The sequence below is a fragment of the Ostreococcus lucimarinus genome, chromosome 5 (genome assembly GCF_000092065.1).
Source record: "Ostreococcus lucimarinus CCE9901 chromosome 5, complete sequence".
NCBI lineage: Eukaryota > Viridiplantae > Chlorophyta > Mamiellophyceae > Mamiellales > Bathycoccaceae > Ostreococcus > Ostreococcus sp. 'lucimarinus'.
This window is the reverse complement of record NC_009359.1, coordinates 339,494-364,669: the sequence shown is the minus strand read 5'-3', so window position 1 is coordinate 364,669 and position 25,176 is coordinate 339,494. Positions and strand designations below refer to the sequence as shown.

Below are 25,176 nucleotides of genomic sequence, written 5' to 3'. Positions count from 1 at the left end.
TTTGCGCGGGTGACATCGCGTTCTTCCGCGCGGTGCGCGAACGCGCGCGGTGCGCAGACGCGCGCGCGCGGTGGCGAGTGCGGCCAGCTGTCGCGAGCGTTTCAAATCGAGCTGGTCGCGAGGCGGCGGCGAACGAAACAAACGAAACGAACGAAGCGTTATAAGCATCGCGAGAAACTATGTGCTAGATGAGATGGTCGCAGACGATCGAAACACTAGACGCCGGCGTAACCGCTCGGGGCGCCGTCGATGTCGGCGGCGAGCTTGCCGAAGACGGGCGCGCGCGCGCGCACCATTTCGCTGCCGCTCGGATTCATGGGCATGAGTAATCCCGGTAGATTAAGCGCCGAACCGACGGACGCTGAGCGCTGCAAAGCTTCAGCGGAGATATTTTGCGTTGGATCGAGCGCGGCGCGAAGTGCGGCCTCGGCGCGCTCACGCTTGAGCTCGGCTACGGTGAGCTCCTCGCGAAGACGCTTGACGCCCTCGCGGAGCTCCTCGACGCTGTCGCTCGATTCCAGGGCGGTGAAATCACGCGCGTCTTTGCGCGTATCGACGTTTTCACCGCGCCGCCATCTCGCCATGACGGCGTTGAGTTGCTCGATCTCGATCAAGAACGAGTCGTGGCCGTGCGGGGAGTCTATGGTGTACAGCTGCGAATTCGGCAACGCGTCGGCGAGCTCGCGCTGAAGCGCATACGGATACAGTACGTCGCTGAGAATACCCACGACGAGAGCGCGCTGTTTAATATTTGCCAGCACATCGAAATAATCCCCTCGCCCACGCGAGACGTCGTGCGAGTCCAGTGTGTACGTCAACTGAATGTAGCAGTTCGCGTCGAATCTGCGAATAAACTTTTTCCCTTGATACTGCAGATACGACTCCACCGCAAAATACGGCAACTTAGTCTCCTTTTCGTGCGCGCGCACACCTAGCTCGGGTTCTTCCGCCGGTCTCGCGACGTCTCCCATGTTCGAACGCGAAAATCTCCCATCGACGCTCGCCGGCGCGCGATAGCTCAGCATCGCCATCATTCGCGACGTCGCCAACCCCGCGTTCGGCCCTTGATCGCGCTCGTACGCCCCACCCTTATACTTCCCATCGCTCATGATCGCGTACCGTTGCGCCTCCCCTATGCCGATCGCCCAATCCGTGTGTCGTCCGCACCCGGCGATGATGATTATCTCCTTTACGAAATCCGGATACGTCGCCGCGAACTCCAGCGCCAGCATCGAACCCATCGACCCGCCCATCGCGCACCGCACCCCGTTCACCCCGAGCTCCCTCAGCAGCATCATGCACATCACCGCGTTATCCCTCACCGTGACCGGCGTCGGAAAATCGACCCCGTACGCCCCGCGATCCTCCTTTCTCGGATCCGCGCTCACCGGGCTCGCGCTTCCGTACGGCGAGCCCAGATAGTTGACGCAAATCACGCAATCCTCCCTCGAGTTCAGCGCGTACGCGTCGCCCTCGCCCAGCACCTCCCCCCACCACTCGCCGACGTTACTGTTCGACGTCAGCGAGTGTCCGACGAGCACGACGTTGTCTTTATTCGCGTTCAGCTCGCCGTACACCGTGTACGCGACGTCGCACGCGTCGAGCGCGTCACCGCTCTCGAGCGCGAGCGGCGCCGCGAGCGTCGTCAGCGTCGCGCCGTCGGGGACGCCCGTGCCGACGTCGCCCATGTGATCGTCCGGGATCGCGCTCGTCATCGCGCGCGAGCGCGGCGCGGCGCGCGCGAGCGCGATGTGACGACTCGATCGCGCGCCGCCGCGGCGTCGCGAGACGACGACGCGCGACGGCCCGCGCCGGCGCGGCGCGCGCGGCGCGGGCGAGCATGGCGCCGCGCGCGCGCGACGCGCTCGACGCGGTGCTCGCCGCGGCGCGCGCGAACGACGTCGAGACGATGGATGCGCGACTGGCGATGGATGACGATCGACGAGGCGCGTCGCTCGTGGACGCGCGCGATCGCGAGGGACGGCGCGCGATGCATCACGCGAGCGCGCTCGGGTGCGTGGACGTCGTGGAGGCGCTGGCGCGGAGGCACGGCGCGGAGGTGGACGCGGAGGACGACGACGGGCGAGGCGCGCTGACGCACGCGGCGGCGAACGCGAGGGACGAATGCGTCAAGTTTTTGATCGATACGTGCGACGCGTGGATCGATGCGAGCGATTGTAACGATGACACGGCGCTGACGGCGGCGTGTAGGCAAGGGGAGGCGTCGACGGTGGAGATTTTGCTGGCGCGAGGGGCGGACGCGAGAGCGAGGAACGCGGACGGGTGCGACGCGTTCGCGGAGGCGTTGTGCGTCAGAGGGGACGTGGAGATGGCGAGATTATTGATACAGAGTGGGGTGAATCCAAAGCGCAGTCGCGTGCGATGTGGGGGGGACGGGGCGAACGCCTCGAGGTCGGCGCTGAACGCGGCGTGCGGGTTGGGTAATCTGGAAGCGGCGAGATTCTTAATAGACGAGTGCGGCTTGGATGCGGGCGGATCCGATTGCGCGGACAGCGATTACATGACTCCACTTATGGCCGCCTCGTTGACGGCGCAGGTGGAGGTGATTGAGTATCTCTTGCTCAGCGGCGCGGCGGCGACGGCGCACTTGACGAGCGAGGACGACTTGACTGCGGCGGATATGTTTCCAAAGGATCACGCGAGGCAGGACGTCAAACGTAAGCTTGAAGCGGTGGCAGTGAAAGCTTCGAAGTCTACAAAAGTTCGGAGCGTCGTAGCGGCGCCGCGCGCTGAATTACCCACTAAGTGGGCGAAGAGTCAAAACTCGCGCGAGGGCTCGGATCCACTCGAGGTACGTCTGCGTTCGTGGATAGCGGCTGGCGTGGAAAAGTACGAGGGCGTGCCGCAGGATGTGCGGTTAACGTTAGAGAAGCACGCCGTGTTGACGAAGGAAATCGAGTTACGGACGTTTTTGCTCGGAATGATTGAAGACGAGATGTTTCAGAGTGATATGCAAATCAAACCGATTCGTGAAGCCGTCCATGACGTAATCAGCAACTTTCACAACGTGACGAAGTACCGAGATAACGCGCGCGTAATGAATGTACTCACGAAGTTTCGACATGTGCAAAGATTTTGCAAAGATCGCGGCGAAAAGATTACGTTCGACGACGTCTTGGCCGCGGACGAAGAAGAGGTGGAGCAGCACCGAGAGCGATTAGCCGAACTCAAGGCGGCTGCGGGCGTACTTTGGGACGAAGCCTTGATGGCTTTGAGAGCGTTTACGACCGGGGAGAATATAGCCAAGACAGTGATGTCGCAAACACGCCCGTTCACGACTTGGGACAGGATTACGATGAAGCTTCTCGATCTCTTTGAAAACGTCGCCGTTCACTCGATTGCGTCCGTCGTCTTCGCCGTCATGTTGTACTTGTTTTGGTCATTCGGTGGCTTTCAGCGCACGGAATTAGCGAGTTTCGCGACTTAGCGCTACTAGGACTAGATGTGAATTAAATTAGCTATTGCGCTCATTGCATCGCCCCGCGGTATCCAAAAGAACCGCCCAGGGCGCCCGCTTGGCTGCTTGTCTCGCTTCCGCCTCGAGTTGATTCGTCGTCCTTCAAGCTCGATTCTCTACTTGTCTGCCGACTGATGCGCTCCAAGAGATCACTAGCGCGTTGCATTTCGTCGTCAAACGCGTTATTACTGCCCCGAACAATCGGTTTCACTGGAGAAGCTTTCGTAGATGTCGGGCGCAAAGCCGTTTGCGACGCCGACTGCGATGCCGGTTCGCTCCCTTCATCCACCGCGACGAGAGGATGGCGACTTCCGCGCGCGCTCGCGAGCTCTTGCTTCAGCTTCAGGGCGACTTTCTCTGCGCGAGACGCTGCGGTATTCGCTTTACGAACGGCATCCTTCGCTGCCGTCTTCGTTTGCTCAACCACTGCGTGCGCCCCTTGTAACGCAGTCCAGGTGTCTTTCAGTCGTTTTTCCAAGCGCTTGTTTTCAGTTTGCAAAACAACGAGACGTTCCCGTTCGCCCGCGGTGGTCTCCTTGAGCTTGGACTCCAAGGCAACAACTCTTGACGTGCTCACCGATGATTTTTCGTGGAGAGCGTCGAGCTGCGCGCGAAGTTCGTCTTGTCGCGTTTCCATCTTTCGTATGATGATTTCCTTCTCCTCAGCGAGGTCCATGGCGAGCAAAATTTCAGCCTCGAGCTTTTCCTTGAGACTCTCAGTTGACGCGTTCATTTCGGTGATGGTTATCTTATATTCATCTGCCGACGCGTTTGCTTTCGCAGAGACTTTCTCGAGAAGCGAACAAGTTTCCACGAGATCGTTCTCCATAGCATCCTTTTGCTTCCGAATTGCTGCGCATTCAGCCTTTGCCTCCTCAACCTGTTGACTCAATGCAAGCTTTTCATCGTTTACGGCGTTAACAGCCATACGAACGTTCGCGAGTTGCTCCTCGAATAAGGCGTCTTTTTCTTTCAAATCGTCAGCCGCGCGAGCAGCCTCTTGTTGCGCGTGCGCCTTTGCCTTCTCCGCCAGCTCGACGAGTCGTTTCGCGTTATCTAGGTCCTTCGTGAGTGAAATGATTTGTTTCTCCGCCAACTCGCTGGCGTCGCGCAGACGAGCTTCGTATCGGCGCTTCACAGCCTCCGTCGCCCCAGATGCTGTCGCGGCGATTTCTTGCGCTTCAACGAGTTTTTTCCTCAATTCACTCGTTTCCTGCGTCAAGTCGGACCGCTTGGCGCTGGATTGTTGCGAAAGCGTTCGAGTCTCGTCGCGGCTTTGAATGAGCGCCGCCTCCAGCTCCTCGATTTGGGATTCCAGCGCGGATACTTGTCGTTCGGCCGTTTCTATCTTGGACATAGAATCATCGCGAACTTCGTGCAACTCGAGAACCAAGTCGCTGATTTCTGCACGAAGATCTTCTTCTCGCCGCATGTACTCCATGTCCAATTTGTCATGATTCTTTGTCTCGGCATCTCTTTCAATCGTCTGGAGACTTTCTCTGAGCTGTGCGACGAGGATTTCAAGCTCAGCATATTGGTTCTTGATGCGTTTGTTCTCAACCTCTAAGTCAGTGACGACGGATCGTGCGCTCGCATGCTCTTGTTTCGCCGTTTCGAGCTCCTTTGTCAATTGTTGCGCGCGTTTACCGCTCGCACTCACGGCTTCTTGAACCGCGCGTGTTGCCGCTGATTTGCTCGCCTTCAGCGAATTTAGCGCGGTACTCAGTTCACGTTTCAAGCGATCGACGTCCTTGGCCGCTTCCTCTCGCGCGTCTTCGGCAATCTTAAGCTGTGATGCAAGTCCAGCTGCGCGTGATTCGGAGGCTTTTGCCAGCGACGTCGCGGCTTGAACCTCAACTTCTCGGCGTTTCTCAATCTCTTCGTTCGAAGATGCGCTCGCAGAGATCAGTTGCATGTTGTCCCGCGCCTCCTTTACTTGAGCTGATGTCGATTGAAGCTCAAGTGTCAACTCTTTTATTCGTGCGTCGCGTTCCTGGACGCTCTTCAAGGCTTCCTCAGCGGCTTGGCGAGCCTGTGCGAACTTCTCTTCCGCGACCCCAGCGCGCTGACGCTCTTGCGCCAGTTCGACTTCGCTTTCTTCGATGGAACGCGCGGCTGCCGTCGTGGCAGCGGTCGCCGAACGGAGAGCCTCCTTCAGATCATCGACTTGCTTGGAAACAGTTTCCAGTTCGGCGACTCGCGTCGAGAGCTCTTCAATTCTCTGTTGCTTCTCCTTTAGTTGTTGAGAATCGGAATCCGAAGACTTGCTCAACTCTAACCTCAGTTGGTCCTCACGGCGCTTTGCATCAGCCAGTTGCGTGGTGAGCTGTTTGATGGATTCTTCACGTTCACGAGCCATTTGTTCAGATTGTTCAGCGCGCGTCTCCGCCGAATCCATCGCCGCGTTCGCCGCCGCGATGGCCTTTTCTGCCGCTGTCGACGTATTTCTTACGGCTCTCACGTCATCGATGGCTTTTTTCTTCGACGATGCGTGTAACTCTTGTTCTTTACGCAAAGCTTGCTCAAGGTTAACCACTTGGTGTGACAGAGTCGCGACTTGCTCGTCGAGTTGTGCAGTCTTCGCATCGCGAGCGGTCGCGCTCGCCTCCGCTGCAGCGGCGCATCTTTCTACTTCATCCTTTTCCGCTCGCAACACTGCCTTTGATGCGCGCTCGCCTTCTAAAAGTCGCTCTAGAGCGATCGTCTTTTCCTCCAATCGAGCGAACTCGTCGCTACTTGTCGAAGATACCTGCGACGCGCTCAATTCTTCGACGCGCGCGCGCAAGCGTTGGATTTCTTCATTCATACGTTCATTACCGTCGCCACCGCCAACTTGAGCTTCCATTGCCGCGCGCAAAGACTCTACAGTCAAATCGGCCTCTTCTTTTATCGTCGCCGCCGAGTCCAACGCTTCCCGCAATTCCTCTTGAAGCCGTTTCACCTCGTTCGCCTGCGAACTTGTCTTGGTCTGCACTCGCTTCCTCTCATCCTCCAACGTCGAGCTCAACTCCTCTATCTGCCCACGCATCGCCTCCAAAGCGCTCTCTTGTCTCGAACACCGATCCTCGAGTTCAATCTCGCGCTGACTCGCCCTCTCCAGCTTCTCCGCGCTCTCCGCCATCTCGCCGCGCAAATTCTCGCTCGCGTACTTTTCCCACTTTCGCGTCTCCATCTTTTGTTCCTCTAACTTCGCCTCCAGCTTTTGCGTCTTCTTCTTCGCCGCTTTAAGCGCTTTTTTTGTATCTTGCGCCTCGCGTTCCGCCTTCACCGTCGCCTCCTCGACCTTCGCCTTCGCCTCCTCCGCCGCGCGCTCGAGCGTCTCGATTTTCTTCTCCAATCGCGCCTGTTCGTCGAACGCCCGGCGCGTCGCCACCATCGCGCTCGACGCGTTTTTTTCTTGCAGCGCGCGCAACCGGTCGATCTCTCGCAGCGCCGCCGGGAGGTCGCTCGGCGGTCGCGCGTGCGGCACCGGCGACATCTTCACCGGACGCGGCGTCGCAACACCAACATCAACGCCATCCGCGCGCTCGTTCGCCGCGTGATGGGGCGAGCGAGACGTCGCGCCGGCGCGCGGAGACGCGCGAGGCGAGCGGGAGTCGCCTCGCGAGGGCATTCGCCCGGACCCGCGCGCGCGACGACGCGGTGTGCGGACGCGGGAGAGAGGGGAAGAAGCGCGACGCGAGACGACGACGGAATCGAAGCGATGCGAGCGCGCGCGATGACGCGTGCGGCGCGATGTACAGCTGTGTGATGTTACACTTTGGTGGCGACGATGAACGCGCACGAGTACGTCGTCTTGTGCATGGAGCGTGGATCGCTCGTGTAGTCGACTGGCGCGGTCGATTCCGAGCGCTCGACGCGCAAGCCGAACGATTCCGCCGCGGCGAGCACTTCCTCGAGCGACAGTTCGACGCTCTGTTCGTCGACGTACTCTTCCCAATGATAAAGCAATGGCCCGAAATTCACCCAACATCCTCCAGGACGTAGGCAGTTGGCGATGCACTCTAAATACTCTACGATGTTGTGCGCGGTGTCGATGAAGAAGCACGTCACGACGGCGTCCCACATTCCGGTTTCGCGCGCCTCTCCGTACACCGCCGCGAAGTCCCCAGCGGCCATGCTCATCATCGCTCCTGGTGGCAAATTCGCGTCGCCCGGAACCTCATCTGGGATGCGCGTTTCCCGCCACATGTCCGCCGCCTCGCGATGGTTGCTTCGACTATGCATCCATGGACAAATTCCAAATTCCCCAACCTCGCTCGTCGCGTTCAGCAAAAACGAAGAGAACATCAACATGTAGTAACTAAACTCATTCCCTTGCGCGTCGTATCCGAGCTTGGCTAACTCAAACACCAATCGTCCCAAACCGCATCCAGGCACGAGCACGCGCGGCGCCTCGCCAACCGGGCTCCCGACGCGCGCGTCGATCGCCCCCAACTTCTCCCTCAACGCCGAGAATATCAAATCGTACACCGGTTTCCGCTCGCGCGCACCCTCTTCCGACCAATCTCGCCACACATTCTTCAGCACGTACCGCACCTTATCCACGTCGTCCCGCTCCGCGCGAAACGCTTCGTCCCGCGACCACGCGGCGACGCGCGCGCTCGGAATGCGCAAATGCGCGGGCGCGCGCTCATTATCCACGAACGTGTGCAGCGCGCACCGCAAGAAATCATAGTTTAACGCCTTGGCTTTCGCACCGAGCGTTCGCACGTCCCGTCGCGCGCCGTCGAGCGCGCCGTCGTAGCGTTTCGGCAGGTCGTCCCGCTCGAGTCGCGCGCGCCATCGCTCGAGCAGTCGCGCCGCGTCGGCGTCGTACGCGTGCACGGCGCGCGCGATCTTCAGAAACGCCTCGCGCTCGCGCGCGTCGCCCTCGACGCCGTCCGCGGCGTCGGCGTCGACCATGGGCGGCGCGAACTGCCGTCCCGCACTTCGACGCGCGCGATGACGACTACGGACGCGCGCGACGCGAGCGCGGGCGCGACGCCGCGCGAGATGTCGGACGATACCGCGATGGACGCGTCTTCGGCGTCGGTGACGCGCGACGACGCGTCGTCGACGCTCGAGACGTCGACGAGCGAGGTGACGGCGGGCGAGGTTGACGGCGAACTGCGCGCGGCGACGGCGACGCCGGGGGAGAAGAAGAAGAAAAAGAAGAAGACGTACGAGCGAGTGAAGCTGCCGACGCCCGAGGACGTGTATCAGCAGGACGCGATGGATAACTGCGCGATTAAGACGGTGATGTCGTGCGTGCTCGGCGGCGCCCTGGGCGGGGTCATGGGCGTGGTGTTCGGCGCGTTCGAGCCGATGGAGGTGCCGGCGCCGGATGCGCCGAAGGTGACGATGAGGGAGACCATTAGACAAGGTGCGAAAAGCGCGGGTGCGCGATCGTGGAGTTACGCGAAAGGGTTCGCGGCGTTCGGAGCGTTGTACGCCGGGAGCGAGTGCGTGGTGGAAAAGGTGCGAGCGAAGCACGACGTGGCGAATAGCGCGTACGCGGGTTGCTTCACGGGTGGGGTGATGGCGCGCACGAGTGGGCCGACGGGAATGGCGGTGGGGTGCGCGACGATGGCGGCGTTGAGCGTGGCGATGGATAAGTTTATGGACCACCATTAATAGTCGGCGCGCGTCGCGCGAGTAGAAACTGGATATGACGGAGAAAAAGTGGAAAGTTTTTATAACACATCAAAGCAAAGTTTACAGAGTTATGAATATGGTTTTATTGTACGATGTCACGCTCAACGTCGTGAAAAAGAATCGATTTTTTACAGGCGCACTTTCGTGCGACCGGGTTATTTGAAAAAAGTACAACCCGAGGACAAGACCTCGGGGCCGCGGCTGAAACCAAGAGCGCGCAAAACAAAAAACAAACAGAATGGTCATGGTACAGGGTGCTGAAGACAAACCTAGTCTTCGTCGCTTTCGCCTTCACTTTCTTCGCCGTCGTGCAAAAGCATCAGCAGCACGGCACCGTCGTAGTCGGTCAAAATTGTCGCAGAGTGCACGCGGGGAAAAGGCGCCTTGGCGCCTCGATCGCCCACGCGTTGGAGCTCGATCATTCGCGCGTCGCTCAAATGCGTGTACGCAAACGACGAGTGCGAAGGCTTGATGCGCTTGTGCAAAGCCGCGTAGTTACTCTTGTTCAGCTGCCGCCCGCGCTCGTGGTGATCAACGCTCAAGGATCGCTTTCGACTCTGCGGAGCCAACGTCACGACGTTGCCGTCCTCGTCGCACACGACGCGACCCGCCTTGAAGCGCACGCCGCACGCGTTGCACAACGTCTTCGCCCCCGTCGGGCCATTTCTCCACAACGGTGTCTTTTGCGTTCGACAACACGCGCACGTGACCCCAGCCTCGGGCGACGGTCCGTCGTCCTCGACGACCACCTTCCTGGCGCACGCGTCGCTCTGCGTCGTGTGGTCGCTCTCCACGCTCGAGTCGCGCTCTCTTCGCTCGCCTCGCCCTTGCGCCGCGACGATCGACTCGTACGTCGGCCTGCGCCACGCGCCACCGTCTTCAACCTTCAAATCGTGCCCAACGTGACGCACATTTTCAAACATCTACGCGCGACGTGGAATAAAATCGTCAGTCAGCCGTCTCGACCGCGTCTCGCTGGGCGCCCGCGCGTTTGAACGAATTCGCCTCGCCGCTCACCTCGCTCGCGTACGCGTACGGCCTCGCCTTCGCGAACGCCGTTCGATCCTCGCGCGCGACAAACCGCACGTCGCCCATGTTCGATCACTCGCGCGCCGTCTACCGTCGCCGACCGTCGCATTCGTCAGTCATTCCATTCGAATCCCGCGTCCCGTTCGCGAATGCCCGAAAAGCGCATCATCGCGTCGCCCGCGCCCGCATCGCGCGCGCGCCGTCGTCGCCGCGTCGTCGGATCGCCGCGGTCGCGCGTCCACGCACCTCTACTCGCGATCGCTCGCGCGCGCTCGCGCTCTCGCGTCGCGCGCGCGCCGTCGTCGCGCGTCGCCGCGCCGCCGCCGCCCGTCGCCGCGTCCCGTTGGCGCGTCCGTTCGCCTCGCGCGGTCGCGCGCGCGTCGCGTCGCCGCGGCCTCGCGTCGCGCCGCCGCGCGATCGCGTCGCGATCGACGGATTCGCGCGCGTCCGCGCTCGCGCGCGCCGTCGAGCGTCGCGCGGCGTTCGCGCGCGCGCGATGGCCCGCGCGCGATGGCGTCGTCGGCGTGTGGCGACCGCGCTGACGTGGCGACGGCGCGCGACGCGCGGTCGAGGACGCGCGTCAAAAAGCAGATCATTCTCGCACGATGCGCGGTTTCGCGCCATGTAAACGTTCGGGACTTTTTTTATTTCTTTTTCGGACGGGGCCGCGATGGCGGGTGCGGACTCGTCGCGCGCGAGGGGGTCGACGGTGGGTTCGGACATTCGGAAACTGGATGACGCGTGTCGTGACGTCGCGCGATCGATCGCGCGACGCGCGCGCGCGGCACACGACGACGCGCGGGAGCGCGGCGAACGCGTCGACGCGCGCGAAATTGAACGTCGCGAACGCGCGCGTTCGTCGAGGACGCGGACGCGCGCGCGAACGAACGCGCGTCGCGAGCGCGCGGGACGACGGCGATGGCGACGGCGATGGCGACGGTGACGCCGACGATGGGACGCGCGGCGACGCGTCGGGTGATGGGACGCGGACGACGAACGGGCGCTGGGCGCGAGGCGCGCGCGGCGCGAACGGCGCGCGCGGTCGCGGACGTGAGCGAGGCGACGTTCGAGGCGGAGGTCGTGGGCGCGGGGAAGCCGGTGCTCGTCGATTTTTGGGCGTCGTGGTGCGGGCCGTGCAAACTGATCAGTAAGATTGTGGAGAAGGCTGATAAGGAGTACGGCGATGCGATCAAGGTGGTGAAGGTCGAGTGCGATGGGAACCCGGCGCTGGTGGAGAAGTACTCGGTGTATGGGCTTCCGACGCTCATCATGTTCAAGGACGGCGCCGAGGTGGCGGGGTCGAAGAACGAGGGGGCGATTTCGTACGATAAGCTCAAGATGTGGTTGGAGACGCACGCGGGGGTGTCTCCGCCGGCGTAAGCGGCCGTCGTGTGGTCTGGTCAAAGACCCGAGCGACGTCGTCGCGCGATGACGGGCTCAAATCAAAAGTAGACGGGACGACTTGGTTCGGCGCGCGCCGAAGTCGAGCGTTCGTCGCGTGTTTTAAAGCTAACAAACTACCTGTTGATTACACGAAATAGCGCGCACGCACGATCGATCGATCGCGCGAAACTGTGTTCCCGCTCGCACCGCTCATCGCGGAAATAAGACGACGTGGCGGAACGGCACGGGGCGATGCGCTTGACCGTCGGCGTCGCCGTCGTCTTCAAACTCTAACACGAACTCGCTGTACTCCGCGTTCGGGAGTCTTCTCGCCGGTTGCACGACCTTGGCTTTGTAGAACGTGGTCGTGTTCGGGTACACAGCGAGCACGCTCGTCCCGGCGGGAAAGTTTTGCGACTGCTTCACAGACGCCGTCTTCGGAAGCGGGATGACAAACTTTTGCGGCAAGCGGTACACGTGCTTTTCCGCGTCTTCGTCCGCATCAACGATCTCAAACTCGCGTTCAGTTGGAGAATATCGAGTCACGGTCGCAACGATCCACTCTTGTCCACCGGCGCTTTGGTTCAACGCCCCTACGTTTGCCGCCACGAGGTCGCCGACGTCCATCGAGCTCATCGCGTGTTCGCCGTACGCGCGCTGCTGCTGCGGCATAGGCGCGGGTCTTTGATATTGATATTGCGGCTTTTGCATCTTGCGGTGGTACTGCGCTTGCACCTGCGCGTAGCCGTACCCATCATCGACGTCCTCGTCCGGGTTAATACCTTGTTCCTCGAGCTCTGTGCGGAACGTCTTCATCTCAGCGTCGAGCACCGTCGCGTTCCCTTTCACTAAATCCAACGCCATCTGCGCCAACCGTATCTTCTCATTGGATACCATCGCCATCGTATCGTGAAGTTCTTCGATCTCTTTCTTCAACGTGCTCACCGCGTCGACGTCGGCGCTGCGCGCGCCTCGCGCGCTCAGACTCGGCGCCGACGCGCACTCGTCCACCTTTGCTTGCACCGCATCTCGCAATCGCACGTTCCGTTTATCGAGCTCCCCGATCGTTTGTAGTATCCGCTGCAACTCCGCGGGGACGTCCGCGAGATCTACGTCACGACGCGCGCGTAACGATCGTCAGTCTTCGCGTTCGAGCTCGATCGTCCTCGGTCGTCCGAGCGAAATTTCACCCTTCGCCTCGCTCTCGCCTCGCTCTCGCGCACGCACTGTCCACGAATTTCTCCAGGTACGTCACCGTCGCCGTTTCGCTCATCGTCACCGACGTTCGAGCGCGCGCGCGCGCCGGCGCGTCGGCGTGTGCGGCGAATCGTCGTCGGGGCGAGGTTCTCGTGAATTCGCGCTCCGCGACGCCACTCTCCGTCGCGCGCGCGCCTCGACGCACGATGGCGGACGCGAAAGACATCCTAGGCATCCCGCGCGGCGGCGCGAGCGCCCCGAAATCGCGCGCCAAGGCGAAACCGTCGCTCAAACCGCCGAAAGGTGTCCACAGAGAGGTGTGGCAGATCACGCGCGGACGCGAGGGCGACGACGAACGCGACGACGCGCGCGCCGCCATCGTCCCGAGCGCGCTGTCGCTGCACGGAATGAAGGATAAACGCAAAATCACCGCGCGCACGGTGACGTGGCAGTGGCAGCCGTTTCGGAACAGCGCGCGAACGGATCAATTGCAACTGAAGCACTGGGTGAAGAAAGCCGTCGGCGGCGCGCAGCCGACGCTCATGGGGACGAACGGCGGAGACGTGGGCGGGGATTACGCGTTCGCGAAATATAACAAAAAGATTGAGATGTTGAAGTACACGAGCGATGAGTACGAAAGAGTGCTGAAACACTTGGACGATTCGTGGACGAAGGAGGAGACGGATTATTTGTTTGAACAACTGGAGCGGTTTGACTTGCGATTCATCGTCGTCGTCGATCGATGGGATTTCGCAAGTCAACAGACGCGTACGGTGGAAGATTTGAAGGTGAGATACTATAGCATTGCGAAGACGTTGATTGAGACGCGCGCGGAATCGCCCGAGGAGGCGGCGGCGCATCAAATCGTGAAAATGCCGTTCAACGCCCAACACGAGCTCGACAGAAAGGTGGCGCTGAACACGCTGCTGAATCGTACCAACGGAGAGATGAAGGAAGAGGCTGAGATTTTAAAGCGCGTGCGAGAGATTGAAAAGCGACGACGAACGGAAAATCAAGCCTTGTTGCAAAAGGCCACGGCGGTGTTCTCCACCTCACGCACGCACATGGTGCAGAATCCAGTGTCCATAGACGACGTTCGCGCCGACTTTGAGACGTTGGCGCCCGAGTTGCCACTCAGAGGCTCGGCGGCGTTGAAGCCCGGGCCGTACTTGCGCGGGCAGCATTTCATCACCGTCGCGAACGAACAAGCTAACGCGGCGCAAGGCGGCGCGCGATTCGCTAAACGTATCGATCAGTCCTTAGAAGACCTCGGCGTGAAGACGCCCTCGATGAACACGCACGCGGTGTGCGCTGGTTGGCTAAAGCTGCGCGAGGAAACGATTGAACTCTTGCGCGTGCGTAAAAAACTTGTCACCGTGTACGAACGGCTCGTCGCGAAGGGTAAGACGCCGGGGTACATTCCGGGAATGGCGGACGTAGAGGCGAAGAAGGCGGTCGGCGGCTTGGAACACAAAATCGTCCCGAGGCGCGTCGCGTCGGCGGGCGAAATCAAGAGAGAAGATTCAATCCCACCGAAGCCGGCTTCGATGAAGCGAAAGGCTGTGGAGACGCCCACTCGAGGGATTCAAAAAGTGCAGCGTCACAAGCGCAACTGAGTCAGCGATACGTAGCACTACAAAACAATCCACATGTAAGAACTAATAGACGGATAGATTCACGCGTTTAAGAAATTCCGATGCCGCGCAAGAACTTGGCGACTTGGCTCACGCAAGCCAACGCGAAAAGCCAACCGAAGAAACCCTCGATCCCAGTCGATTCCGTGTGCGTCCCCGCGCGCAGCGCCGCCGACGTCAACCACAGCGGCGCGCTCGCGCGAAGCAGCACCGGCGCGACGGCGCCCAACGCGCCGACGACGTCCCCCGACCCCGCCGACGCCATGAACACCTCCGCCTGGTTCTCCGGAATCTTCGACGCCGGCTTCAAGAGCTGCCCCAACACCTTCTTCGGATCGACGTCCCACCGCTCGTAGTGCCGAACCACCCGATTCTCGTCGTTTAACACGTGCGTCGTGCCCCCGCTCGCCGCGAGCATCGGCCTCCAGGGTAAGTCTAAAACGCAAGAAAACCTCCACTCCGTCTGCACCCCGTCCTCCGTCTCCTCGAACGACTTAATCTGCAGATCAACCTCCCGCATCATCCCTCCCAAGTTCGCCACGTTCGCGCGAAATCTATCCAAACCTCGGAACGACACGAACGGATCGGCGAACTCGCAGTCGCCCGCGTACGCCGCCATCTCGCCTCGCCCGCTCACGAAGTACTCCTCGGCGTAATCCGCGCGAATCGACTCGAGCGCGCCCTCGCGCGTCATCGCCGTCGTCGTCGTCGTCGTCCCGTGCGTCGTCGTCGCGCGCGTCGCGCCGATGAGATTGCCGAACGCTTCCGCGCCGTACCACGCCGCCTTCAGTCCCGCGTCCGCGTCGTCGTCGCGCGCGCGCGTCGTCGTCGTCGTCCGCCGCGCTCGAACGCGCGCGCGCGCGCTCGACGCGATCGACGCCGTCGCGCGCGTCGCCGTCGCCATCGCGCGCGTCGCTCTGACGACGCGCGTCGTCCGCCGCACACGCCGACGCCGCGCCGGCGGACGCGCGACGCGACGCGACGCGACGCGACGCGAGATGACGCGCTTCGTCGCGCTCGGTCGCGGGCTCGGCGCGTTCGATCGCGGCGACGACGCGACGCGCGACGCGCGACGACGACGACGGCGACGCGCGCGCGAGGACGCGACGGCGACGGCGCGGGCGGTGCGCGACGGCGCGCGACGCGCGGCGCCGATGGTCGGGAAGGCGGCGAACGCGGTCGCGCTCGGCGCGGCGCTCGCGGGCCCGGGCGAGCGCGCGGACGGGGCGCGAGGAGGGGGGCGACGACGCGAGGGCGGACGCCGCGCGGCGGCGCGCGGCGTGTTCGACGATCCCGATCGCGCGTGCACGAACGCCATCATGATCGGCACGGCGAGCGCGTTCGCGTTACAGATTTTGAGCGGACAGGCGATCACCGCGCTCGGGGCGAAGGTGAACGAACGGATCGCCGCGGGGCAGCTGTGGCGGTTGGCGACGCCGATTTTTTTGCACGGCGGGCTGCCGCACTTGATGGTGAATATGTACTCGTTGAACAGCATCGGACCGCTCATGGAGGCGACGTTCGGGCGCGAACAGTTTTTAGCGGTGTATTTCGGCGCGGGCGTGGCTGGAAATTACGCGAGTTATCGGTTTTGCGCGTCGAATAGCGTCGGCGCGAGCGGCGCCGTCTTCGGCTTGGCCGGCGCGTTGGCGGTGTACTTGCAGCGCCACAAGCGATATTTAGGCGAGCGCGCGGACATGCAGCTGCAACAACTCGGCACGGCGTTGGCGGTGAACATGGGTTTCGGTCTCACGAGTAGACGAATAGACAATTGGGGGCACGCCGGCGGACTCGTCGGCGGCGCCGCGTTGGCCTTCTTAACCGGACCTAATCTCGTCATGGAGACCGACGGTGGCTACGGTCTGCGACGCAAACTCGTGAACAAACCCAAGTTACAATCCACGATCCGCGCCATCAAGGATTTCTGGGACGAAGACGACGAAGACGAGGACGAGCGATGACTTCCAGGCTGCCCAGTCCCGAGCAACAAACGTAGCGCAAGTAGAACGACAATCGCGTCGAAATCGCACCGTTAGCGCGTGAGCGCGTGCCTACGCGCCACGCATCATTCAACGATTCGCGTCTCGCGTCCGCGCTCGGCTCGAACGACGCGCGCGCGTCTCCCTCTCTCCTTCGCGCGCGCGCTCGAGGTCAACTGTCTTCGCCGTAGGCGCGACGACACTCATCGACGCGCGCGTCGACGCCTCCTCGACGCGGATGTCGTCTCCCGCGACGACACACACTAACGCGCCCGTCGACGCCTCCTCGACGCGGACGGCGTCTCCCGCGTCGACGCCGGCGTCGCCGCCGCCGCGCAAGCTCATCATCGACACCGATCCCGGCGTCGACGACGCCTTCGCCATCGCGCTCGCGCTCGAAACGATGTCGACCGAGGTCGAAGTCCTCGGCCTCACCACCGTCTTCGGCAACGTTCGGCGCGACGACGCGACGCGAAACGCGCGCACGCTCGTCGAGATGTGCGCGCTCGCCGGGTCGTGGAGGCGCGAAGCCGGCGCGCGGTTGCCGGTGGTCGACGGCGCGCGCGCGCCGCTGGCGGCGCTCGACGAGGACGACCGATCGGGCGCGGGCGCGTCCACGGCGGACGATTCCGCGGTGTTGGTCGCGGATTTCGTGCACGGCGAAGACGGGTTCGGGGGCGTGCGCGGCGCGTACGAGACGCGGCCCGAGGAGAGCGCGGTGGAACACCGAGCGGGGCGAGAGGCGGCGGATTTTATAGCGGAGATGTGCGCCAAGTACCCGGGCGAGGTGACGGTGCTGGCGCTCGCGCCGTTGACAAACATAGCGCTGACGTTTCGGCGGCATCCCGAGTGCTCGGAAACCATGGGTGAGCTCGTCGTGCTCGGAGGCGCGTTTGAGGTAAACGGCAACGTAAATCCGGCGGCGGAGGCGAATATTTTAGGCGACCCCGAGGCCGCGGATGAGGTTTTCGGCGCGTTCGAGCGCACCTTCGTCGTAGGTCTCGACGTGACGACTCGAGTGCGTCTTTCTGGCGCCGAGATCGAGCGTTTGGAAACCGTTCTCCGCGACGCCGACGCCGTCTCGCCGCCGCGTCGATGCTCCAACCTCCTCCGCGCCTTTCTTCACGACGCCACCCAATTCTACAAGGCGTATCACCTCCGCGTCGCCGACTTCGACGGCATCTACGTCCACGATCCCACCGCTCTGCTCTTAGCCCTCCCTCACGTCCGCGATGCCGTCTTCACTTTCCGCCGCGGCGCCGTCCGCGTCGCGCTCGCCCGCGACTGCGCCCGCGGCGCCGTCTTCCTCGACGCTCGCCGCGCCTGGCTCTTCCGCAACGCCTGGTCCGACCGTCCGCGCGTCTCCGTCGCCATGGACGTCGACGTCGACGCCGCCCTTCGCGAGCTTCGCGCCCGTCTCGGCGTGTAACTGTATTCCTTCTTCGCGTCTCGCGTCTCGGCGTCAAATGTCAAGAGCCCCTCGCCGCACACGCCGACGCATTCGCGCGAATGGCGTCCTTTGCCGTCGCCTTCGCGACGCTCGCGCGCGCCGCCGCGCGCCCCGCGAACGCGCGCGCGATCCCGCGGCGCGCCGACGCGCTCGCGCGCCGTCCCGCCGCCGTCGCGCGTCGCCATCGCGCGTCGACGACGGCGCGACCGGCGGCGGCGGCGGCGGCGGGATTCGCCGCCGACGACGACGGCGACGACGCGCGATTGCTCGCGAAGATCGACGGCGCGTTCGGCGACGACGACGAGGACGATGCGGACGACGACGACGCGTTCGCGGGGCGGTACGCGCCGGACGAGCGCGAGAGCGCGCTGGAGGAGGGGTACGTCGCGGACGAGGACGAGGTCGTGATAAAGGTGAAGGCGGACGCGGACCCGATGGACGTGGGGAATTTCGGAATGTCGGCGATCACGGTGGCGGCGCTGAGAAAACGAGGCGTGGACACGCTGTTTCCGATACAGCAGGCGGTGCTGAAACCGGCGCTGTCGGGAGAGGACGTCGTGGGAAGGGCGAGAACGGGGACGGGGAAGACGCTAGCGTTCGCGCTGCCGGTGATTGAGCGATTGTTGACGGATGGAACGAGCGGACGGTCGAGAAATCCGAAATGCATCGTGTTGGCGCCGACGCGAGAGCTGGCGAAGCAGGTTGAGAACGAAATTTGCATCACCGCGCCGTCGTTGGAGACGGTGTGCGTGTACGGGGGGACGCCCATCGGTCAGCAAGAGGGTAAACTTCGTCGAGGGGTCGACATCGTCGTCGGTACCCCGGGTCGGGTGCAGGATTTGATGAACAGACGAAGCTTGGATTTGGGCGAAATCGAATTTGTGGTGCTCGACGAGGCGGATCAGATGTTGAACGTCGGGTTCGAGGAAGACGTGGAGGCGATTCTGCAAGACTGCCCGGAGAGCCGCCAAACGTTTTTGTTCTCGGCGACGATGCCGAGCTGGGTGAAGCAAATCACGAAGAAGTTCTTGAAACCCGGGCACGTCGTGGTTGATTTGGTCGGTGACTCCAAGCAAAAAGTCGCGGACACGATTGATTTGATGTCGTGCGCCGTGTCGCACGCGAACCGAACCTCCATCGTCATGGACCTCGTCACCGTGTACGCCAAGGATAAGAAGGCTATTTGCTTCACGCAAACCAAGCGCGCGGCCGATGAACTCACCGCCGCGCTCGGTCGTCGCGTGGCATCTGAAGTTCTCCACGGCGACATCGCTCAAGCGCAGCGCGAGCGCACCCTCCAGCGATTCCGTGACAACCGCTTCAGCGTGCTCATTGCCACCGACGTCGCCGCTCGCGGCTTGGACATTTCCGACGTCGACTTGGTCATTCACTACGAGCTCCCGAACGACGTCGAATCGTTCGTGCATCGATGCGGTCGTACCGGCCGCGCTGGACAACTCGGTGCCGCGATCGCGATGCACACCGATCGCGAATCCTACATGATTCGTCGCATCAAAAAGGAAACTGGATGCGAATTCCGCACCATCGGCATTCCGTCGTCGACGGAGGTCATGGACGCCTGCGCTGTTACCGCTTCTAACGTCCTCACGAAAGTGGACGATGAACTGTTACCTTATTTCTCTCCCGCCGCTGCTCGCCTGCTGCCGGCGGACACCGACGAGGAAGTCACCAAGCTTCTGGCCGCCGCTCTGGCCGCCATCAGCGGGCAGACGGAGGCGCCGCCTCCGCGATCGCTCCTCACCGGTGCGCCCAATTCGTGCACGTATATGGTTCTGGACCGCGAAGGAAGTGAGCCTGCGATCCGAGCGGGCGACTTGCTTCGCGCTTTGACTGAAATCGACCGCAAGCTCGCGGATGGATGCGGCAAGATTCGTTTCATGGAGAGCAAGAACGGATTGTGCTTCGACATCGATGCCGCGTACATGAAGGATCTTGAAACCGTCACGGACTTGAATGGTTTCGATCTGAGCGTCTGTACGATACTTCCTGATCTCATGGCTGAACAAACGCGAGAACGCTCTGGGTTCGGCGGTCGACGCGGCCGAGGCGGCGGCCGAGGCTATGGCCGAGGCGGCGGCCGAGGTCGGGGCGGCGGCGGTGGCTTTGAGCGCCGTGGCCGTGGCGGCGGACGGGGCTATGGAGGTGACCGTGACGGCGGTTTCCGTGGCCGCGATCGTGATGGCGGGGGAGGCTACCGCGGCCGAAGCGAGGGCGGCTACGAACGTCGAGACGGAGGAGGAGGCGACCGCCCCCGGCGCGACTTCGGCGATCGTCCGCCGAGACGCGATTACAACGATCGTCCCCCAAGACGCGATTACGGCGGTGATGGCTACGGCGGCGGTGGCGGTGGTCGCGATCGTGCGCCCGCTCGATCCGGCGGCTCCAGCTGGGGCGGCTGGTCCGAATAAAGGATCGCTTAAAACTAAAGCTTCCCGTGTATCTTACCGAGCTCCGGACAAGTGCTCACTGCAACCCAATCACAACGTTAACCATTCATTCATATATTGTTTAGAATAGAACTGGCGCTTCAATTTGACACAACAGCAATTTTTCTCTAACAACATCACGCATCAAGCACGTTGCACCTCGCCAGCCGTCGGCGACCTCGACGTTGTGGATAGCGCCAGTCCCCTCTGGACGACGCCACTTCCCCACGACCGCCCGACGCCGCGCGCCACGCTCGCTCGATCATCCCAACTCACACCTCGACGTTCCGGATATGCACGCCGCGTCCGTGATCGACGCGCGCGCGCCCGCGGCACCGTTGAAGTCTTCGCTCGCGAACCGTCGTCATCCTCGCCGTCGACCGGCCGTCGTCGCCCGTGGACGCGCTTTCGACGCCAACGACCCGCTGACGTGGAACGCGAACGCTGATGATGACGCTGGGATGGATTTCGACTCCACGGAGGACGTGGGCGTGGCGAACCTGCAGGAGCTGAGCGACGCGGATTTGGCGGCGCTCGTGGGCGCGGCTGGGGCGACGGTGCCGCAGATGATTGACGACGCCGCGTTCGCATCGCTGCGAGAAGAGCAAGAGAAGGAAAGAATGGCGAATACGGCGGGGGAGTGCATCACGGATGGACAGAGAGAGTACGCGGCTGGGGACTACGAGAAGGCGTTGGCCACGTTTGCGCGCGCGGCGACGCTCGCGGGAAGCGGACCGGTACGGTATCGGAAATCCGTAGTCGCCCCAGCGGGGCCGAGCGCCGGGTTCAAACCAAGAGAGCTGAGTGCTGGAGAAGAAATTGCGATTCGATACAACACGGCGTGCTGTCACGCAAAACTCGGTAATGTGAGCGAAGGGCTGGCGTCGTTGAATGCGGCACTCGAACGCGGATACGACGAGTACCCGGCTATACGCAAGGACGAGGACATCTCTATTCTGCGGCAGGATCCAAGATTCGAGAGAATAATGGCGCGTTTCGAGCCGCAAAGTGCAGTTGGAAAGATTTTCGATGCGTTCAACGGACCGAAGCGCGGTGTATCGCTCCTCGATGGTATCAAAGACATTTTCAGCAAGTAGAATTTAATGGCAACTTCTAGAATTTCGCAAACCACGTTCCGATGATGAATGAGAGGAGCGCGGCGACGATCGATGCTAAGTGTTCTTGTCGAATGACGACCACGCCGTTACCGTTTTGACGCTCCATCGCAACCGCCGCGCGCGTACCCGGGGGTGGCTGTGGCTTGACGCTTGACGCTTCGGCGACAGCTAGCTGACGAGCCGGTTGCTTTTGCATCTCGCGCGCCGTAGCTAGCGCGTCTTTTGCGTGCGCCCACGCGCGATCACATTCCGCTTCTGCGGCTTTCGCGGAAGATTCAGCATGAATTTTGGCCATCACTTCCAGCTCCAAACGGTTGATGACTTGCTGCACAGCTTCCTTTGCCGCCTGCTTCGCCGCCTCTAAATCTCTCTTCAATTTTACACATCGCTCCTTGACGCGGTCGTAGTCTTCTCTGGGTACAACCATGTCGTTCCTTTCGTGCACCATCGACATGGCACCTCGATACGTTGGTTGTTGATAGAGCGAGCGTGCTCGATGACCATAGCCTTCGCGAACGGGGGACCCCACTTCGCTCACAGGCCGAGAATCTCCAGGACGCACGCCGTGGCTCGCCGCAACTTGCCACGCGTCCTGCGCTGCAGCCGCTGCTGCCGCAACTTCTTGCTTCAGTCGTTCGTTCTCCTCCGCCAAATCTCTCACTTGAGACTCCGCCGCAGCGCGTGCTTGCTCCTCGAGCCACCGCTGTCCCCGCACATCTTGCTCGATTTCATCGTTCTTCTTGGCGTCTCTCTTGCTGATATCCTCTTCGAGCGTAGTACATCGACTTTGGACTGCTTTCAACTCCGCCGCCAGACCCGAGATTTCGTTTTCCTTCTGCGCAAGAAGGCGAAGGCCATCTGAGATCTTCGCGTTCGCAGCATCTAAACTCGCCGCGAGCTCAGCGCGGTGAGTGTCTACCGAAGCTGACTCGCCGCGGGCATGTGCAAGCTCGGCATCTTTCGCGGCTAATTCATCACGAAGTTTATTAGCGTCTTCTTGAAATCCTTTCCCTTTCTTAACCGCATTGGCAAATTTTGTCTTCGCCGTGTCTATCGCAGTCTTGAGAGACACCATTTCCGTCTCGTATGACTCGATGCTCGAGCGAAGCTTTTGAAGCTCCTCCTGGGCCGCTTCGCTCGATTTGATCTGCGATATAAGTCGATCGCGTTCCTCATCACGCGCTGCTAGTTCGGTGCGCATCCGCTCAAAGTTCGCATCTGACTCGTTAATTTGCTTCTCCAGCGCAGAGATTTTACCTTCGCGCTCCGCAATGGCGGAGCCCTTCGTATCTTCTGCAGCACGAAGGCGCGCCTCGGCGTCGTGCAAGCGCTCGCGCAATGAATTAAGTTCTTCGGTATCTTTTGTGGAATTGCGCTGCACGTCGTCAAGTCTTGTCTCGAGCTCGGAACGCACGAGCTCAATTTCTGCGACAGCAGCGGCAAGCTGTGATTCAACCTGAGCCTTTGACGCATTTGATGCCGACAACGCGCTCTCGCGTTCTTTCAGCCGAGCGGTGAGCGCACCGCACTCGCTTTGATATCCTTTTCCTTTCTTGACCGCGTTATCAAACTTTTGCTGCAGTTTGGCTGTCTCCGCTTTCGCTGTGTTGAGTTCTTTCGCCGCATTCTCGACGGTTTTCAATGTCGACGCACTCCTGGCTACTTCTTCCTCCTTCTGCGCAAGAAGCCGAAGCCCATCGGTGACTTTCTCGTTTGCGGCGTCTAAACTCGCCATAAGCTCTGTCACGCGAGCCCGCATCGAAGTCGAAACATCCTGAGCTTGGGCCAGCTCCACGTGTTTCGCCTCAAGCTCTGCGCGGAGCTTTTTGCCTTCTTCTTGGAATCCTTTGCCTTTCGTGACTGCGTTTTCAAATTTTTCGCGCATTCTTGTAACCTCAGCGTTTGATGCGTCAACGTCTTTATGGTGCCTTGATGTTTCTTCGCATTGCGCCGTGAGTTCGAGACGTTCCCTATCGAGCGCTTCGGCTCGCTTCTTCGCTTCGCCGAGTTGCTTGCGCAAATCGTCTAATTCCGCATCCTTTGACCCGAGTTTTTCGCGAAGGGATGTCACATCCTCACGTAACGTCGCCACTTTTGCGTCTTGTGATTGTGAAAGGGATTGGCTCTGTTCCTCTATTTCCTTTGCGCGTGCGGTGAGCACATCGTGCTGCGTGCGCAATTTTGCGATGGTCTGCTCCGCACTCGCGACGTCTTGTTTAGACAGTTGCAATTCTTCCCGCACGCTATGCAGCTCGCGCATCATTTCCTGGGATGCTTCACTCGTCGCAGGCTCTGGACTCAGCAAAGCTTTCTCGGCTGCAGCCATCATGTCCTCCACGCTCAAACCTTCACCCTGAGCGCCCGCGAGCGCTTCTTCAAGCTCTTTATGCAGGCCTGCCAGCTTCTCGTTCGACGCCTCGAGCTCGTCTGTCGCGCGCTTTTGGTCCTCGGCACGCGAGCTTTCCGCCGATTGTAACTCGCCCTTCAGCTCTTCGATTTTCGTCTTTTGCTTACGAGCGATGTTCTCCATCTTGTCGCACTTCTTGCGCAGCGCCTCGATTTCGTCGTCCTTCGGCGCAACGCTCGGCGTTGGCGCCATCGAATCTACCTTGGCCCTGAGTCGCTGATTTTCCTCTCCGACGTTAGCAAGCGACTTGTTCACGGTCACGAGCTCCTTTTCAAGGCCTATAACCTTCGATGCGCGACTCCTGTCTGACTCTCGTAAACGCTCACACTCTTTGCGAACGGCGTCCAGCGTCTTGATTGTATCTGCGAGACTCAATTCTTCCGCGGCGACGTCTCGCTTCGGGGTCGGCGCGCTCACCGAGTGTGGCACAGCTTGACTAATGTTTTCGCTGCTCATGTTACGCGTTAGTAAGGGGAGCTCGTCGCGACTGCGAGAGCTGAGAAACTCGTCGCTCGGCAATTCCCATCGTGAAATTTGTGACAGAGCGCATCCGACGTAAAGCACACCATTTCCATCGAAGGCGAGCGACCGCACAGCTCCCGCCGATTTCGTGCCCGGACACTCAAATAATACTGCTCGCGCCTTGATATCCCACACCAACGCGCGTCCATCGACGCCTCCCGTGCACACAAAGCCGGGACGGATGCTCGCCGCGCATAACACGGCGCCCGTGTGATGTCCGTGGACGCTGAGTTCCTCCGGTGGACCGAGAAGCTGACCTTCTTCGTTGACGTACCACGCCAACACGCGCCCATCCGCCCCACCGGTAACGATCACGCCTTCGTTATCGCACACGGTGTGAATCGCGCCCCGATGCCCGCCGTCGTCAGGACCGAACTCCGCTACCGGCTTGCCCACGCGAACCGTCCACAGACTCAGAATCCCATGCCCGTTCCCGCTCACCACGAACTCCTTCCCCGTCGAACGATGCACCCACCCCGACACCGCGTGCACGCGATCAGGCGGCCCTTCCGAAGGCTTCAGACGTTTTGCCTTCCCAGGCATCGGCGCCGACTCGGCCGTCGACGCGAATCGCCAAATTGGAAACCGTTCGCCGTCCTCCCACACGAAAATCCTCCCCACGTCGTCCCCTCCCACCAACTCTCCGCTCGTCAACATCCCGAGGCACCACAGCGCAACGGCATCGACGCCATTTTCGAGTTCCATCGTCACGACGCCCGTGCGCGCGTCTCGCGTCGCCGCGTCGCCGCGCTCGCTGGCGCTCGTCACGCGCGTCCCATCCTTCGACGTCACCATCGCCGTCACCGCGCCCGCGTGCGCGCGCGCTTGCGACGTCAGCGCCCCCGACGTGGTGCTCCAACAACGCAGTCCGCCGTCATCGCACGCGCCGAGCAGG

General features: G+C 61.6%; 15 protein-coding genes across 15 annotated transcripts; 8 read left to right on the top strand and 7 right to left on the bottom strand.

Moving 5' to 3' along the window:
* Positions 1 to 581: 581 nt before the first annotated feature.
* OSTLU_10204 (predicted protein) lies at positions 582 to 1,640 on the bottom strand (the record flags this gene model as incomplete). Its single annotated transcript, XM_001417710.1, has 2 exons — positions 582 to 931; positions 980 to 1,640. Coding segments are annotated over 2 exons (1,011 nt in total), but the record flags the coding sequence as incomplete, so codon positions are not given.
* Positions 1,641 to 1,957: 317 nt separating this feature from the next.
* Positions 1,958 to 3,448, top strand: OSTLU_92749 (predicted protein; the record flags this gene model as incomplete). Its single annotated transcript, XM_001417960.1, has 1 exon — positions 1,958 to 3,448. A coding segment is annotated over one exon (1,491 nt), but the record flags the coding sequence as incomplete, so codon positions are not given.
* A 372-nt stretch (positions 3,449 to 3,820) lies between these two features.
* Positions 3,821 to 6,599, bottom strand: OSTLU_15411 (predicted protein; the record flags this gene model as incomplete). Its single annotated transcript, XM_001417709.1, has 2 exons — positions 3,821 to 3,916; positions 4,056 to 6,599. The coding sequence occupies 2 exons, from the start codon at positions 6,597 to 6,599 to the stop codon at positions 3,821 to 3,823; spliced, it is 2,640 nt and encodes an 879-aa protein (XP_001417746.1).
* A 632-nt stretch (positions 6,600 to 7,231) lies between these two features.
* On the bottom strand, positions 7,232 to 8,383 carry OSTLU_38469 (predicted protein; the record flags this gene model as incomplete). Its single annotated transcript, XM_001417708.1, has 1 exon — positions 7,232 to 8,383. One exon carries the CDS (start codon positions 8,381 to 8,383, stop codon positions 7,232 to 7,234), a length of 1,152 nt encoding a protein of 383 aa, XP_001417745.1.
* Positions 8,384 to 8,491: 108 nt separating this feature from the next.
* OSTLU_94294 (MPT family transporter: inner membrane translocase (import) Tim22) lies at positions 8,492 to 9,094 on the top strand (the record flags this gene model as incomplete). The annotated part of the gene is made up of 1 exon (XM_001417959.1): positions 8,492 to 9,094. One exon carries the CDS (start codon positions 8,492 to 8,494, stop codon positions 9,092 to 9,094), a length of 603 nt encoding a protein of 200 aa, XP_001417996.1.
* A 290-nt stretch (positions 9,095 to 9,384) lies between these two features.
* Positions 9,385 to 10,210, bottom strand: OSTLU_15409 (predicted protein; the record flags this gene model as incomplete). The annotated part of the gene is made up of 2 exons (XM_001417707.1): positions 9,385 to 10,038; positions 10,133 to 10,210. 2 exons carry the CDS (start codon positions 10,208 to 10,210, stop codon positions 9,385 to 9,387), a joined length of 732 nt encoding a protein of 243 aa, XP_001417744.1.
* Positions 10,211 to 11,176: 966 nt separating this feature from the next.
* On the top strand, positions 11,177 to 11,500 carry OSTLU_9748 (predicted protein; the record flags this gene model as incomplete). The annotated part of the gene is made up of 1 exon (XM_001417958.1): positions 11,177 to 11,500. A coding segment is annotated over one exon (324 nt), but the record flags the coding sequence as incomplete, so codon positions are not given.
* A 165-nt stretch (positions 11,501 to 11,665) lies between these two features.
* Positions 11,666 to 12,832, bottom strand: OSTLU_24552 (predicted protein). The gene is made up of 2 exons (XM_001417706.1): positions 12,755 to 12,832; positions 11,666 to 12,636 (listed from the first exon to the last, which is right to left on the bottom strand). Exons 1-2 carry the CDS (start codon positions 12,798 to 12,800, stop codon positions 11,738 to 11,740), a joined length of 945 nt encoding a protein of 314 aa, XP_001417743.1. The 5' UTR covers positions 12,801 to 12,832; the 3' UTR covers positions 11,666 to 11,737.
* A 78-nt stretch (positions 12,833 to 12,910) lies between these two features.
* OSTLU_31682 (predicted protein) lies at positions 12,911 to 14,375 on the top strand. Its single transcript, XM_001417957.1, has one exon. It carries the CDS (start codon positions 12,931 to 12,933, stop codon positions 14,338 to 14,340), a length of 1,410 nt encoding a protein of 469 aa, XP_001417994.1. The 5' UTR covers positions 12,911 to 12,930; the 3' UTR covers positions 14,341 to 14,375.
* A 296-nt stretch (positions 14,376 to 14,671) lies between these two features.
* Positions 14,672 to 14,968, bottom strand: OSTLU_10591 (predicted protein; the record flags this gene model as incomplete). Its single annotated transcript, XM_001417705.1, has 1 exon — positions 14,672 to 14,968. A coding segment is annotated over one exon (297 nt), but the record flags the coding sequence as incomplete, so codon positions are not given.
* Positions 14,969 to 15,304: 336 nt separating this feature from the next.
* Positions 15,305 to 16,407, top strand: OSTLU_31680 (predicted protein). Its single transcript, XM_001417956.1, has one exon. It carries the CDS (start codon positions 15,513 to 15,515, stop codon positions 16,317 to 16,319), a length of 807 nt encoding a protein of 268 aa, XP_001417993.1. The 5' UTR covers positions 15,305 to 15,512; the 3' UTR covers positions 16,320 to 16,407.
* A 168-nt stretch (positions 16,408 to 16,575) lies between these two features.
* On the top strand, positions 16,576 to 17,766 carry OSTLU_38943 (predicted protein; the record flags this gene model as incomplete). The annotated part of the gene is made up of 1 exon (XM_001417955.1): positions 16,576 to 17,766. One exon carries the CDS (start codon positions 16,576 to 16,578, stop codon positions 17,764 to 17,766), a length of 1,191 nt encoding a protein of 396 aa, XP_001417992.1.
* Positions 17,767 to 18,121: 355 nt separating this feature from the next.
* OSTLU_24549 (predicted protein) lies at positions 18,122 to 20,348 on the top strand. The gene is made up of 3 exons (XM_001417954.1): positions 18,122 to 18,845; positions 18,957 to 19,355; positions 20,117 to 20,348. Exons 1-3 carry the CDS (start codon positions 18,222 to 18,224, stop codon positions 20,132 to 20,134), a joined length of 1,041 nt encoding a protein of 346 aa, XP_001417991.1. The 5' UTR covers positions 18,122 to 18,221; the 3' UTR covers positions 20,135 to 20,348.
* Positions 20,349 to 20,695: 347 nt separating this feature from the next.
* On the top strand, positions 20,696 to 21,331 carry OSTLU_31677 (predicted protein; the record flags this gene model as incomplete). Its single annotated transcript, XM_001417953.1, has 1 exon — positions 20,696 to 21,331. The coding sequence occupies one exon, from the start codon at positions 20,696 to 20,698 to the stop codon at positions 21,329 to 21,331; it is 636 nt and encodes a 211-aa protein (XP_001417990.1).
* Positions 21,332 to 21,347: 16 nt separating this feature from the next.
* OSTLU_15401 (predicted protein) lies at positions 21,348 to 25,076 on the bottom strand (the record flags this gene model as incomplete). Its single annotated transcript, XM_001417704.1, has 1 exon — positions 21,348 to 25,076. The coding sequence occupies one exon, from the start codon at positions 25,074 to 25,076 to the stop codon at positions 21,348 to 21,350; it is 3,729 nt and encodes a 1,242-aa protein (XP_001417741.1).
* Between the last annotated feature and the right edge of the window lie 100 nt (positions 25,077 to 25,176).